The sequence below is a fragment of the Histomonas meleagridis genome (assembly GCF_020186115.1).
Source record: "Histomonas meleagridis strain 2922-C6/04-10x chromosome Unknown contig_95, whole genome shotgun sequence".
Taxonomy (NCBI): Eukaryota; Parabasalia; order Tritrichomonadida; family Dientamoebidae; genus Histomonas; species Histomonas meleagridis.
Window position 1 is genome coordinate 275,959 of NW_027150927.1, and position 13,027 is coordinate 288,985.

Below are 13,027 nucleotides of genomic sequence, written 5' to 3' on the forward strand. Positions count from 1 at the left end.
TTCTTCGTCTTTGAGATTGAGAAGATGGTAATATTATATGTGCTTCATATGAATGATATCATAATTTTTGCCAAAGTCAACTGTTTTATTGAAAGTTCTATCGTTTGTTCGAAGGTTTCACATTTTGTTTAGATTTAATTCCAAACGAAATGCTTCACACGAGAGTTATAAAGCAAAGCGAACTGAAACTTTTCATATTAAATAATCAGCAAAAAAATCATTAAATTTGTTTACCACCAATCAGATTTAACTTCTTCCTTTCCAACGAAATCATCTTTGTTGACTGGTCCAGCAGCTTCTTTCTGATCAAATAATTCCCATATGTAAGGGAATGCTTTCCATGTTGTTAATGGGTGATCATTTGTAGCAGCTGATCTATGCATTGTCGATGGACCACTTCCTAATTCTTGATTTATCTCTTTGTCAGATCTGATCCAATTGATTCCGATTTCATGACACCACTTGTTAACTTTGAATCCACTTGCTTTTGCATATCCTTCGCAGCCATCAGTCATTGCGATCGCGCGTACGTGGTCGATGCACCATTCTGGGTTTTGTGAGATTATATCAGTCGTACTTGCCCCACCCATAGAATGGCATATTATGTATACATTTTCTGGATTGCCTGGGATGATGAGTTCTTCGAATACTTTGTTACAATGGTTAAATCTTGATCTTGCATAATTTGGATTTAAAATGATGGCTTCCATACCACGTTTTTGTCCTTCTTTAAGTGCTTCAAGAACTGAACCTGCGGCAAGACCATGGTATGCGCAAACGCCTACAGACCATAACCCAGCCATAATTCTTCCTGCACCACAAATTAAAACAAGAAGTTTTTGTGGGGAATTAAGAGCATCTTTTGTCCTGTAGATTGGAACCTCATGAAACATTTCCATAACTAAACCCATTTCAAGCATTTTGTTATGAACATAATCATGGATCCAATCACAAAAATGATTGTCATTCTTAAAACCTTTTTGAGGACCTTTTCCTTCGTCATCAACAAACATGCCCTCTTCATTAAAATGTAATGTTTTGCCTGTTCCAGGGTCTTTCCAGCTTTCGGAAACTTGCTTCATTAAAATTTTGAAGTAAAATTGGTCATGTTCAAATAACCGCTGGCAACTTCTTCTCGAATGAATTCGTCAAACTTTATTTTGTAAGTAATTGGATTGAGGTGATATCTCTGACAGCCTTTTCCTTTTATATTCATAATGTTTTTAATGTGACAATCTATAAGATGAACTTCATTCATTAAAATATTTCATGCCTTCATTCGCAACTGAGTTTTTCGAAAAATAAGCTTTTATTTTATGAGTAACATGAGGAAGTGCTTTGTGTTTTTATGTGTTTGAATATTCATACTTTCATCAAAAATTAAAAAATAGAAAAACTAACTCTGATTATTAATGTTCAGAATTAAATCGTGCGTTTAACCGGAACCGACTTAAATGGACACATTCATACAAGACTAATATATTAAAAATACAGCTGTATAAATGTTGATATTATAATTCTACAAAATTTTTTGTTAATTTCTATCAGATTAAATTTTTAAAAACGAGTCTAAGTCCTATTGAACTTCTGGTATTTTTTTTTTAAAATGGATGCCAATAAATATAAGCTAAGATTATATTGCTCCACTTGATAATGAAATTATTTATAAGTGAGGAAACAACATCAAATGGATACATGTTCTCTCCATGTAGAAGAAAAACATTTAGGACCAGGAACCAAAACAACGTTAGAAATGAGTCAAATATCATTAAATTTCTGAAGAAATAAAGAAAGATATGTTAGAGGCTGTGGTTGATAAGTGAAAAACAAGATGAACTTCAAGAACAAAAGAACAAAAAACACAAAAATCCATTTGTTTTCTCAAACATTAAGGTTCCCATAACGCATCAAAGAGTTTATTTATCCTTTAAAAGATATGGCATATTTCCTTTGTAGATGGCTCTTTTGGTAGATGTGGCATTTTTATTTCATCTTTTAGATAGTATTTTGCTATAACATCTTTCAGAATTTGATCAACACCTTCACCTGTTTTTGCGGATACTTCCAAAAATATAGCTCCAAATTTATTTGCTAATGCTCTCGCTTCTTCTTTTGGGACCTCTCTTTGTTCATTTAAGTCACACTTATTTCCACAAATGATACATTGAAATTGAATATGATCAATATCTTTGATCTCTTTTAAATCATAACATAATTTGTCAATCATATCAAATGAAAAATGATTATCAATTGCATAAAGAAGAACGAAACAATCAGTTTTTTTTATAATACTCCAATATTCTTTATAATCCCAACAACTACAAGTGTCTGTAATATTAAACCTATATTTTTGATGATAAAAATCTATGTTTTTTACGAAAACATCATGAATGGTAGGTTCATATTCATCAATATACTTACCTAAAACAATACGTTTTACCACTGCAGTTTTGCCAACGACATCTTTACTCATGAAAGTGAGATTGATTACTGTAGGAGGAGTTTCCATTTAACCAAGTTAAATGACATTTTTTCTGTTCTAACGGTTTCTGTTTTTCAGAGCATTTATCGGCCGGCCAAGGAATTGAATACTTATCGTATTTTTGTAACGATGGGTTGTGGGATGGGATTTTATAATCGCAGGAAGAGCGCCTTCCATGTGCGAACCCATCTAAATTGCACATAAGGTACTCACCATCCTGGAACAAAAAAATATTTTTATTTAAATCGCATACTCTGAAAAAAGGTATTTCATATAATAATATGAGCATTAATAACATTCATTCTTGTTTAATAAGCATTTTCACTATTTTATTACGTACTATTTCAGGTGCAAGCATAAGCGCTGTTTTAAATAATTTGAATAATTCCCACATATTATTTTAAAATATCAAATGTTTGATATAAATTTTGGTTAAAATAAATAAATATTTTTAGCGTTAATATCAATTCCTTTATGTTCAAGAAGTGATTCAATTATTTCTGTATGACCATTTTTAGATGCTTTCATAAATGCTGTTTCAAATATTTTATATCAATTCCGATTATAATGTTGGTACATGAAATTATTAAAACAAATTTCAAATTATTCATTTATATGTCTTTAGCATTAACATCAATTCCTTCTTGTTCAAGAAGCAGTTTAACTATTTCTGTATGATCATATTCAGATGCTTTCATAAGTGCTGTTTGGAATAGTTTAAATAATTTCCAAATATTATTTTGGATTTTTATTTTAATAAATTAATTATTCCATTGAATAAAAAAACATTTTTCACATTGAGATCAATTCCTTTTTTCTCAAGAAGTAGGTTAACGCTTTCTATCTGATCATTTAAGATTGCAGAAATAAGTGCTGTATCGAATAATTTATGTGAATTCCAAAAATTATATTGAAATATCGAAACATTAAAATAAACATTAAATAAGCTAAAATCAATATTTTGACAATTGACATCAATTCTTTCATGTTCCAGAAGTAAAACGATAATTTCTATGTAACCATTTTTAGATACATAAATTAGTGCTGTATCAAATTATTTAAGTGATTTCCAAATATCTTTTTGAAACATGGAATCACTAAAATGAATATTAAATAAAATATGTAAATATCTTTAGCATTAATATCAATTCCTTTTTGTTTTAGCAACATTTTAACTATTTTTGGGTAAATATTAAAAGATGCTATTATAAGAGCTGTTTTAAATAATTTGAATAATTCCCACATATTATTTTAAAATATCAAATGTTTGATATAAATTTTGGTTAAAATAAATAAATATTTTTAGCGTTAATATCAATTCCTTTATGTTCAAGAAACAATTTAACTATTTTTTTATCACTACTATAAGTTGCATACATTAATGCTGTTTTAAATAATTTTAATGGATTCCAAATATAATTTTAAAATTTCAAATTATTAAATTAATCACAATATAAATAATATAAAAATCTTTAGTATCAACATTAATTCCTTTATAATCAAGAAGCAATTTTGTGGTTTCAAAACAACCACATTTAGCTGCTGCCATTAATGCAGTCAAAAATCACTCAAAAAAATTCCAATGTTTCTAAACAAATTTTGAAAAATTTAAATGGATTTTATATTTTTGAAAGAAAAGCTAGTGGAATTAACATTAATTCTTTTCTTCTCAAGAAGCATTTTAACAATTTCTTTATGCCCATTATAAGAAGCATTCATAAGTGCTGTCCAAAACAATGATAATAAACACCAAATTATATATATATAAGTTCCAAATAATAAAAAGGAATATTCAATAAATTATACGAATGTTTGTAGAATTGATATTAATACTTTTGTATTCAAGAAGTAATTTAACAACTTCAATATGACCATTTTTTGCTGCTAATAAAAATGCTGAATATAATTGATTAAATATATTCCAAATATATATTTAAAATTGCAAATAATAAAAACAAATTTTATTTTCAAAAATAAAATATTTTTTTCACTTATTTTAATGCCTTTCTGAGTAAGAAGTAATTTAATGATATCTAAATATCCTTCATTACATGAAATAATAAAAGGCGTATCAAACCAATGTTATAAATTTTAACATATTTTTTAAAGCATTAAATCATAGAAAAAAATTTTATTAAAGAAAAATATACATTTCTAATATTAACATTAAATCTTTTTTGTTCAAGAAGTAACTTAACTATTTCAATATTACCTGATTTTATAGACGATATTAAAACATCATTTGGAATTTGATTTCCTTTAGAAACATACAAAAAAAGAAAAACATTTCCATTTTCTGCTGCTTCATTAATCAATTCATTTAATTTTAATCCTTTTCCTTCCAAAAAAGAAAGGATTTCATAGTTATTATATAATATACATTTCCTTCCTAATTCAATTAACTCTTTATCCTTAATTTTTTTCTTTTCATAAAAATAATAAAAAATATCATTCCTATGAAATTCAATTGCTATTTCATACACATTCTCAAATTCTGATTGGTTTTGTTCGCACAAATGAATGATTTCAAGATTCCCACTTGCAATTGCATATTTACCTGAATGATAAACATTTGCACCATTCATAAGCAAATATTTAAAACATTTAACTGAAGAAAAAAATGCTGCATAATCAATTAATGAAACATTTTCATCATTAATAAGTGAATATCTTTCATAAAGTGATGGCGTGATTATTTGATTAAAATCAAAATCATTTTGAGATGATATTTCTTGAAGTTTTTCTATATCATCATTTCGAATAATTTGTGCAATTTCATTTGGGTTAACTCCTTCTTTAACTAATTTCTTATGAAGCTCCCAATCATTCATTGAAATTTCATCATAATTATCATAAAATTCATTTATAAATATTCCTGTAATATTATTAATAAAAAAAGTATAATAATTTTCAAAAACGCTAAATTCATCATTTGTTTTATACTGTACAAAATAAAAGGATTTTATATTCCTTACAACATCAGGACTGATAAAATTTTGTTCAATTAATTTTGCTAAAATATAATATGATTCTTGGGAGTTTAAATAAACAAGAAAATTTGAAAAAATATCAATTATCTTATTAGAAAATTTGGTGGAAAATATGCGAATAAATTGAATATATACATCAATGTCTTTTCTTTGGGAAATAAAAGACGAAAATACAATTTGGCTTAAGGTTAACATAAAAGAATTAGGAAAATTTGTGTCAATTAATTCTTTTGTTGACTCAAATAATTCAAATATATTTTCTACATTTATTTTCCAAATTATGGATTGTATGTTTTTGAGATATTGGATATATTTTTTTTCCACTATTATCAAAGAAGAAATTAAAAATGTTGTTAATCTTTACAAAAAAGTGACTGATTTCAAGCGCAAATCAGAACAAAAGCTAAAAAGTCCAAAGAAGCAAATTTATTCTATGCATGGATCTAAAACTTAGGGAAGCTCTTTGTTCAGAGGAGAGAATTAGAAAATTAGTTTAGGAGAAATCTGATTTAAAGCCATGAAATAAACAATAATCAGCATTTACTTTTTGATTTTTCATCCAACCATTGAGCGTTTCCTTCCTCTTGAACGAACTTTCTTTAATCTTTTCATTACCATTTGTGATTTTCCTGTCGATTGACAATATGCATCTAGTATTATGTCTACGAGGTGCTGCTTTCCAGGATGTGACGATGTGAAAGCCCTTTCGAGAACATAAAGATCAACTGCCATATCTTCGAACATAGTGGAAATAAAGGAAAGGCCAAAGTCAATAACACGAACCCTACCATCATGAAGCATAAAATTAGATGTGGTTAAGTCAGAATGGATTATATTATTTTCATGTAATTTGGCAATAATTTGACCCATTTCTACCATCGCTTGGATTACATTAGGGTCTTCTTCTGTATCTGTTGCATGATCAAAAAGGAGTTGTTTGACTGTTCCGCCATTAAGTTCTTCAAGTACAAGAGTTGTTGTAGCTCTATCAACATATAAGATTGGTGCAACTGGAATACCAAGTCTCATACATTTAAGGTTGGTTCTGGCTTCATTTTGAATACGTTCTGATCTTAATCTTTCATCAAGTTCTTTTACACGCCATAGTTTTGGCTCTGCAACTTTGGCAACACAGTCCTTACCAAATAGCGTCATTTTCCAGATTGAGGCCTCGGCACCTCTCTTGATTTGTATCCATCCTTCCTTGTTTTCGAGCATTCGATCTATTAACGGCCTCTTTGAACTTTTTGGATCGGCACTTTTTCCTTTTTGGACCTTATGTGGAACTTGGAGGGGTTCGGCCGCAAAAAATAACTAATAACCATCTTTGTGAGTTTGTTGAAAATAGCAAAAAAAATTTTTTTGTAAAAGTACAGGAAGTATTTTACAATCGGACGCGATCCTTAAAATTTTGAAATAAGTATCAAATAAAACAAATAAATATCTTTAACATTATAATGATTATAATCATTAATAAATGATCTTCTTTTATTAAGTGATGGTTCAATTGTTTGAATAAGATCAAAATTTTTATGCGTTGATTTTTCTTGAAGTTTTTCTATTTCAACATTTCGAATTATTTTTGCAATCTCAGATGGATTAACTCATTCTTTAATTAATTGCCTTTGAAAGTTCTTCAAATTATTAACATTAGAAATTGAATTTATGAAGTCATTATTTAAATCTCAAAAAATTTCTCTCAAAGGCATTTAAAAAATTTCAAATTAAAAAAAGGATTATCTTTTAATAATCATTGATTGTTTGCTCATTGATTAAAACCAGATGTTTAATTTTGAGTCAAACATAAAACATGTGTTTCAAAAAAAATTAAAAATGGTGATAATCGATGATCAAAATTAAAATCTATATTTTGTTTCATCTGTTGAACCACACATGATATTACCGGTACAGGCCAAAAATGAACAACGACAAGTGGTTCATTGTGAAAAGATCTTAATCTTAATCTTTGTTAAAGTTGATTAAGTATAAGATTCTTGGAGTTGCTTTAGAAGTCGTCCATTATTTGGCTCTCCTTCCATAACACATTTCTTCAGAATTCTCACTGCTTTAATTTTTTCTTGATTTTTTGAAATTGTTGCTAACATGCTATTTATATCATCAAGCGAATATTTGTAGTGGGTCATTGCTCTAATAATTGAAATTCTTTCTTGATCAGAATTTGCTGTTTTTAAACGACTAACAAGTGTTTCAAAATCATCTGGAGAAATTCTTAAAGGAGCATTTGCAGTTGGTGGGTAAATATCGCTTCTTGATATTGTGGGAATTTCATCATATTTATCTCCTGATGAACAGCAATTCCCCATTTTTTTTGTTTTTTTTGGGGGTTTTATGTAAACTATTCAAACTTGAATATAACTGTAAACAAAATGAAGAAAGAATTAGTGGCAAGGAGAAATAAGTTATATGAACTACTCCCAAAAGGTTCAATGGCACTAATTTTTGGACGTGAAGTTCTTCATTTAATTCCATCAATCCCAATTCCTTTTGATCAACATTCAGATTATTTTTACTTGACTGGGCAAAAACGTCCAGGTGGAGCGCTTGCAATTTATAACGAAGGTGGCAAAGCTAAGTCAGCTTTATTCTTATCAAAAGAAAATTCCGAAACGATGTTTTATGGTCCAACATTATCACTTGAAGAAGTAAAGTCTACTTCAGGTGTTGACAGCATATTTTTTTCAGATGAATTAAGCAGCTGGGCTTCCAAACACAATCTTAATCATGAAAATGTTTATTGTTCTTATCCTAAATCAGATCGCCTTTTTCACATCGGCTCAATGTTTAAATCCCTATCACCGTACGTAGATTCTCTTCGAGTCATTAAGTCAAAGTATGAAATTAATTTAATGAAAAAAGCGTCTCAAATAACTATTGATTCATTTCCTCATGTTATTCAAACCATAAAGCCAGGTGATACTGAGAAAATGGTTGTTGCTCGTTTTGAGAACGCAGTAATTGAAAGAGGAGCTTCAGGAACAGCATATCCGACTTTAGCTCTTTTTGGGAAGAACGCCACTTATCTCCATTCTATTAACAGCAATGATACAATCACAGAAGGTCAATCATTATTACTCGATGGTGGTGCTGAAGTTGATCATTACGCATCAGATTTCACAAGAACCGTTTGTATCGGGAAAGTTAGTGAAATTCACTCCGATACAATCAAATGTGTTGAATCAGTGAAAAATGACTTAGTGAAAATTGTAAAAAATGGAGAAGTAGAAACACTAAACCAACTAAAGGAGATAGCTAAAGGGAAATTGTTATCTGGACTTAATGAAATCGGTTTGAAAATGGATATGAATTCTCTTTCATATTACTTTTTGCATCATACATCGCATTGGGTTGGATTAGATGTACATGATGCAAGATCAATAAACTTTGATCGGAAGCTGGAAAAGGGAATGGCGTTCTCCGTTGAGCCAGGCTTATACTTTAATCCTCGTTTCGCTGATTGTCCTAAAGAACTACGAAATGTTGGAATACGGTTTGAAGACACAGTTATACTTGAATAATTGTAAATAGTTTTAATGTACATCTTTTTAAGTATTTGAATGATTTAACATAAATTAAATCTTGATTTGAAAGAATATTCAAAATGTGAAATTTGTTATCTGCTTTTAAAAAAAATCATTGATTGTATAACTTAATGTTCGTGCATTTTTTTAAATCTTCAACATACTTAATGGTGGTAAGCATCCATTAAGGTGGTAAGCATGCCGGTGGCAATCTCAAGTTACAAAAATTCATGGCCTCACCAGCCGCAGGAATTTCATACCCAGACCAACTTTGTATACAAAACAAAATGCCATCCTTGTTAATGAAAAGGGCGTCTCTGCAAAGCTTGGTGATGAGGGAGGTTTCTCGCCATGTCTTGAAACACCAGAAGAAGCTATCACATTCATCGAACGCGCTATCAAGACCACCGGTGGCTAGGAAAGGATATCCGCATTGGTCTTGGTGCTGCTGCATCCGAATTCTATGATGAAAAGACCTAACTTTATTCCAGGTTACACTCGGAAGCAAGGTTCAACTCATCGGTGATGACCTTTACACAACAAATTCAAAGGCAACCCGTAAGGTTATTGAAGGAAAGTGGTGCAACACTTTATTACTTAAGGTTAACCAAATCGTTTTACAATCTCCGAAGCTATGGAAGTTGCAACTCATCCTTGACGCAGGCTTAAACATTATGATTTCACATAGATCAGGTGAAACATACAACTCAAGTTAGAGGAGTCTTCAAATTGCCAATTACGCACAACCTGTGGATGTAGAATGGGGTACCCCGTGTAAAACGGTAATTTTACCCTTTAGATATGTTTGGTGCATTTGTGGTTTGTGCACTATCTATATACGTTCCATTTAAAAAAACACGATTTTCACCATTACCTTATAAGTCACCAATAGGAAAGTATATTAAAGAGCATTCAAATGTTGTTGTTTTAATTCCAAAACCATCATATGAATTAGCAAAAGAATTTTTAGCGGCTCAACCACTCTTCCCAGAAGCAAGTTTTTACACTGCAGTTGATGAAATAATGGAAGAATACCTAAATCAGAAAATTGAAACTCCATGTCTCGCATTTTTCAAAGATGGTGAACTTATTGGTATGTCAGACCCAGTTTCTAATGAGATGTCTATGCTTTACACAATTGATTTATTCTTAAAAGGAAAACGTCCAATTTTGAATGAGCAATTTGAATTTGTAGCTGCTCTTGGAGGAGCTCCAATCACCATAGGCAGTAGGGCAAACCTCACGGACCATCTTGTTCATCTTGCTAAGGATATTGGACATGAAATCGGATCGATCAATGTCATTAACTTAAGTGATTCTCTTGCTGAAAGTATTGACCTCAAGCCCAACAATTGCATCATTTATCGTAAAACAGACAAAACGCTCAAATCCTTCAATTGCACAATGGAAGGATTAAAGCAATTCTCATATCCATATGTCTCCAGAGTCGACAAGTCAGTTCTTATGCGCAACGACAAGACGTCAGTTATTTTAATCACCCCATCATTTAATCAACATCAATATGATTTTCTATATGAATTCGGCAAAAAGTATCCCGATTTCTCGTTCATCTACGTCAGAAGTTCGGACAGAGACATCATCAAGGAATTCACCAGCGATTATTATGACACAACTTCTTATTACTTAGAAATTTTGAATTACAAAAACGGTTACCGATACGATTATTCAGAAATTCTTGACAAGGAATTAATTCGCAATGATTTCAATGACACATTACTTAATGAAAGTCTCACACAAATTCTAAACAAGATCCGTAATTCAGAGCTGAAGAAAACTTATCGAAGTGAACGATTTTCATCTTATCAAAATTTCAATCGACCAATTAAAAAAGTGGTCGGATTAACTTACCATGACTTCATTGATGATACTGAGAAGGACACTGTATTATTCTTTGTTAGTTTATCAACAAAATCAAAGGAATACTTTTCAAAGGTTTACAAAACCGCCGACAATTTGAAATCGGAAAACAAAACAGAACACATTAAATTCGGCATGATTATCCCCGAATTAAATTTTGTTGAAGGTGGATTTCCTTCATTACCAAAATTACCATTTGCATATTTGTATCCTGCAAATAGTAGTGCGGTTATCCCTGTGTTAGGGGATTCTAGCGAAGATGTCCTTTTGAGTTTGGAGGTGTACGGAACATATCAACATGAACTCGGCGCAACTTTGCCTTCGGATGAGGAATTCCATGAAATTGAAGAAGAAACAAAGAAATTCATTCCGAAAATGAAACCTGAAGAAGCAAAAACAATGAACGAAGTTCTCGAAAACTTAAGGAAAATGATCACATCAAAGACAAATGATGAGCTTTAGGATTTTTTATTTAATAAATAAATTTTCTATACGATTAAATTTGTGATAATTCGAATCTTATGAAGTAGCGCAACTTCCGTCTGAAAATTTAACGAAATCAGATTTTTGCTTAAGTCAAAATAAATTTCATGGAAAGAAGAAATGATGAATCATCAATATCAACATTTAATTTTGAGTAAAACCCAAAGCCACAAACAGATTAATTGTGGTTCATCATGAAGAATTTCAAAAAAATAATACGATAAATTTCGCTTAACGTCATATGATGTGAAATATCGGCTTTTTGTGGGGTATTACATTGAAATCGGCTTTGATAGGAACGGTTTATTTGAAAATAATTTGACAACATTTCTCCGTGTAAATAATTCAAATACAGCGGTTACAACCTTCTTGAATCATGTAACATGATTATTTTTCAATATTTTATCTTAATACTACTTAAAACATGCGCAAACTGTCGTATCTTAGATATGAATCATTCGATTTCGCTATGTTTTGATCATTATGAAGAAAATGAATTAATTTATGAATATCCCTCCCCAGAATTTTGTGTATATGTATATTTTAATGCTTCAAAGGTTCAATTCTCTCTTGTCGATTTACACATAAATTCTTATGATCTCTCTTTAACACAAAAAAATTTTTCCATCATAAATCGAAAAAAGATATGTTGTTCATTATTTCATTTTTTAAATCCCACTTATTTTGTGTTGTATAAAAGAGAATTGAATCTATTTAATATTTCATTTAAAATTTTATTTTACTTTTTTGTATCTATATTATTTATCACGAAAACGAATTCTTTTTCATCAAATTTATTCAATGAAATAATAATAGGATCAGGAAAATGAAAAATAAATTCCTTCCTTTAATATTTATTATGTTTTGTATACCTTCAAGAGAAACATTTTCTGATGATACACTTACAATTACTAATTCTAATGAATTTGATGAAATATCGCAATACTCTACAGCTGTTATTATAGATGAAAATGTTGATACAATTCCATCAAGTACTTTTTCGGAATGGAGTTCTTTGCTTTCAGCTATCATTGGTGATTCTGTTACGACAATTGAATCTTATGCATTTTCATCTTGTTATAATTTAGAATCAATTGTTATTGGAAAAAGTGTTCAAATATTTGGAGATCGTTCATTTCAAAATAGTAATTTCTTGCAGAACATAACATTTCCTGATTCAGTAATTTCATTTGGTGAATGTGTTATTATACTATGTGAGAAAATTAAGTTTTTTAAGATATCTGAGAATAATCCATATTTTTGTAATTTGAATGATGATGGAGTTCTTTATGATAAAACTATTCAAACCATCTACTTTTATCCAGCATGTAAAGAAAGTATAACATATGAAATTCCATCAACAGTTACTGCTACTAGAGAATCTTCATTTTATTCTTCTGGTAATTTAGAAGAAATTATTAATTGTAAAAATATTATAGATTTTGGTAATTTTACATTTTGTCTTTGTACTAATCTAAAAGCATTTACAATTTCCAATAAAATATCAATTATTTCATATGGATTATTTTCATATTGTATTTCTTTGTCTACTGTTTGCATTGGAGAAAATGTAAAAATAATTAATGATTACGCATTTAATTGGTGCAATGAACTTAAATGTGTTTACTTTTATGGGGAAACAGAACCTACAATTA

At 29.7% G+C, this 13,027-nt stretch overlaps 5 protein-coding genes across 5 annotated transcripts; 2 read left to right on the forward strand and 3 right to left on the reverse strand.

Moving 5' to 3' along the window:
• Positions 1–230: 230 nt before the first annotated feature.
• Positions 231–1,082, reverse strand: GO595_009773 (FAM172 family protein; the record flags this gene model as incomplete). Its single annotated transcript, XM_067923495.1, has 1 exon — positions 231–1,082. The coding sequence occupies one exon, from the start codon at positions 1,080–1,082 to the stop codon at positions 231–233; it is 852 nt and encodes a 283-aa protein (XP_067770083.1).
• Positions 1,083–6,027: 4,945 nt separating this feature from the next.
• On the reverse strand, positions 6,028–6,690 carry GO595_009774 (EKC/KEOPS complex subunit TP53RK; the record flags this gene model as incomplete). The annotated part of the gene is made up of 1 exon (XM_067923496.1): positions 6,028–6,690. One exon carries the CDS (start codon positions 6,688–6,690, stop codon positions 6,028–6,030), a length of 663 nt encoding a protein of 220 aa, XP_067770084.1.
• Positions 6,691–7,859: 1,169 nt separating this feature from the next.
• On the forward strand, positions 7,860–9,008 carry GO595_009775 (Xaa-Pro aminopeptidase; the record flags this gene model as incomplete). The annotated part of the gene is made up of 1 exon (XM_067923497.1): positions 7,860–9,008. The coding sequence occupies one exon, from the start codon at positions 7,860–7,862 to the stop codon at positions 9,006–9,008; it is 1,149 nt and encodes a 382-aa protein (XP_067770085.1).
• A 187-nt stretch (positions 9,009–9,195) lies between these two features.
• GO595_009776 (uncharacterized protein) lies at positions 9,196–9,465 on the reverse strand (the record flags this gene model as incomplete). The annotated part of the gene is made up of 1 exon (XM_067923498.1): positions 9,196–9,465. The coding sequence occupies one exon, from the start codon at positions 9,463–9,465 to the stop codon at positions 9,196–9,198; it is 270 nt and encodes an 89-aa protein (XP_067770086.1).
• A 347-nt stretch (positions 9,466–9,812) lies between these two features.
• On the forward strand, positions 9,813–11,351 carry GO595_009777 (protein disulfide isomerase; the record flags this gene model as incomplete). Its single annotated transcript, XM_067923499.1, has 1 exon — positions 9,813–11,351. The coding sequence occupies one exon, from the start codon at positions 9,813–9,815 to the stop codon at positions 11,349–11,351; it is 1,539 nt and encodes a 512-aa protein (XP_067770087.1).
• Positions 11,352–13,027: the final 1,676 nt, after the last annotated feature.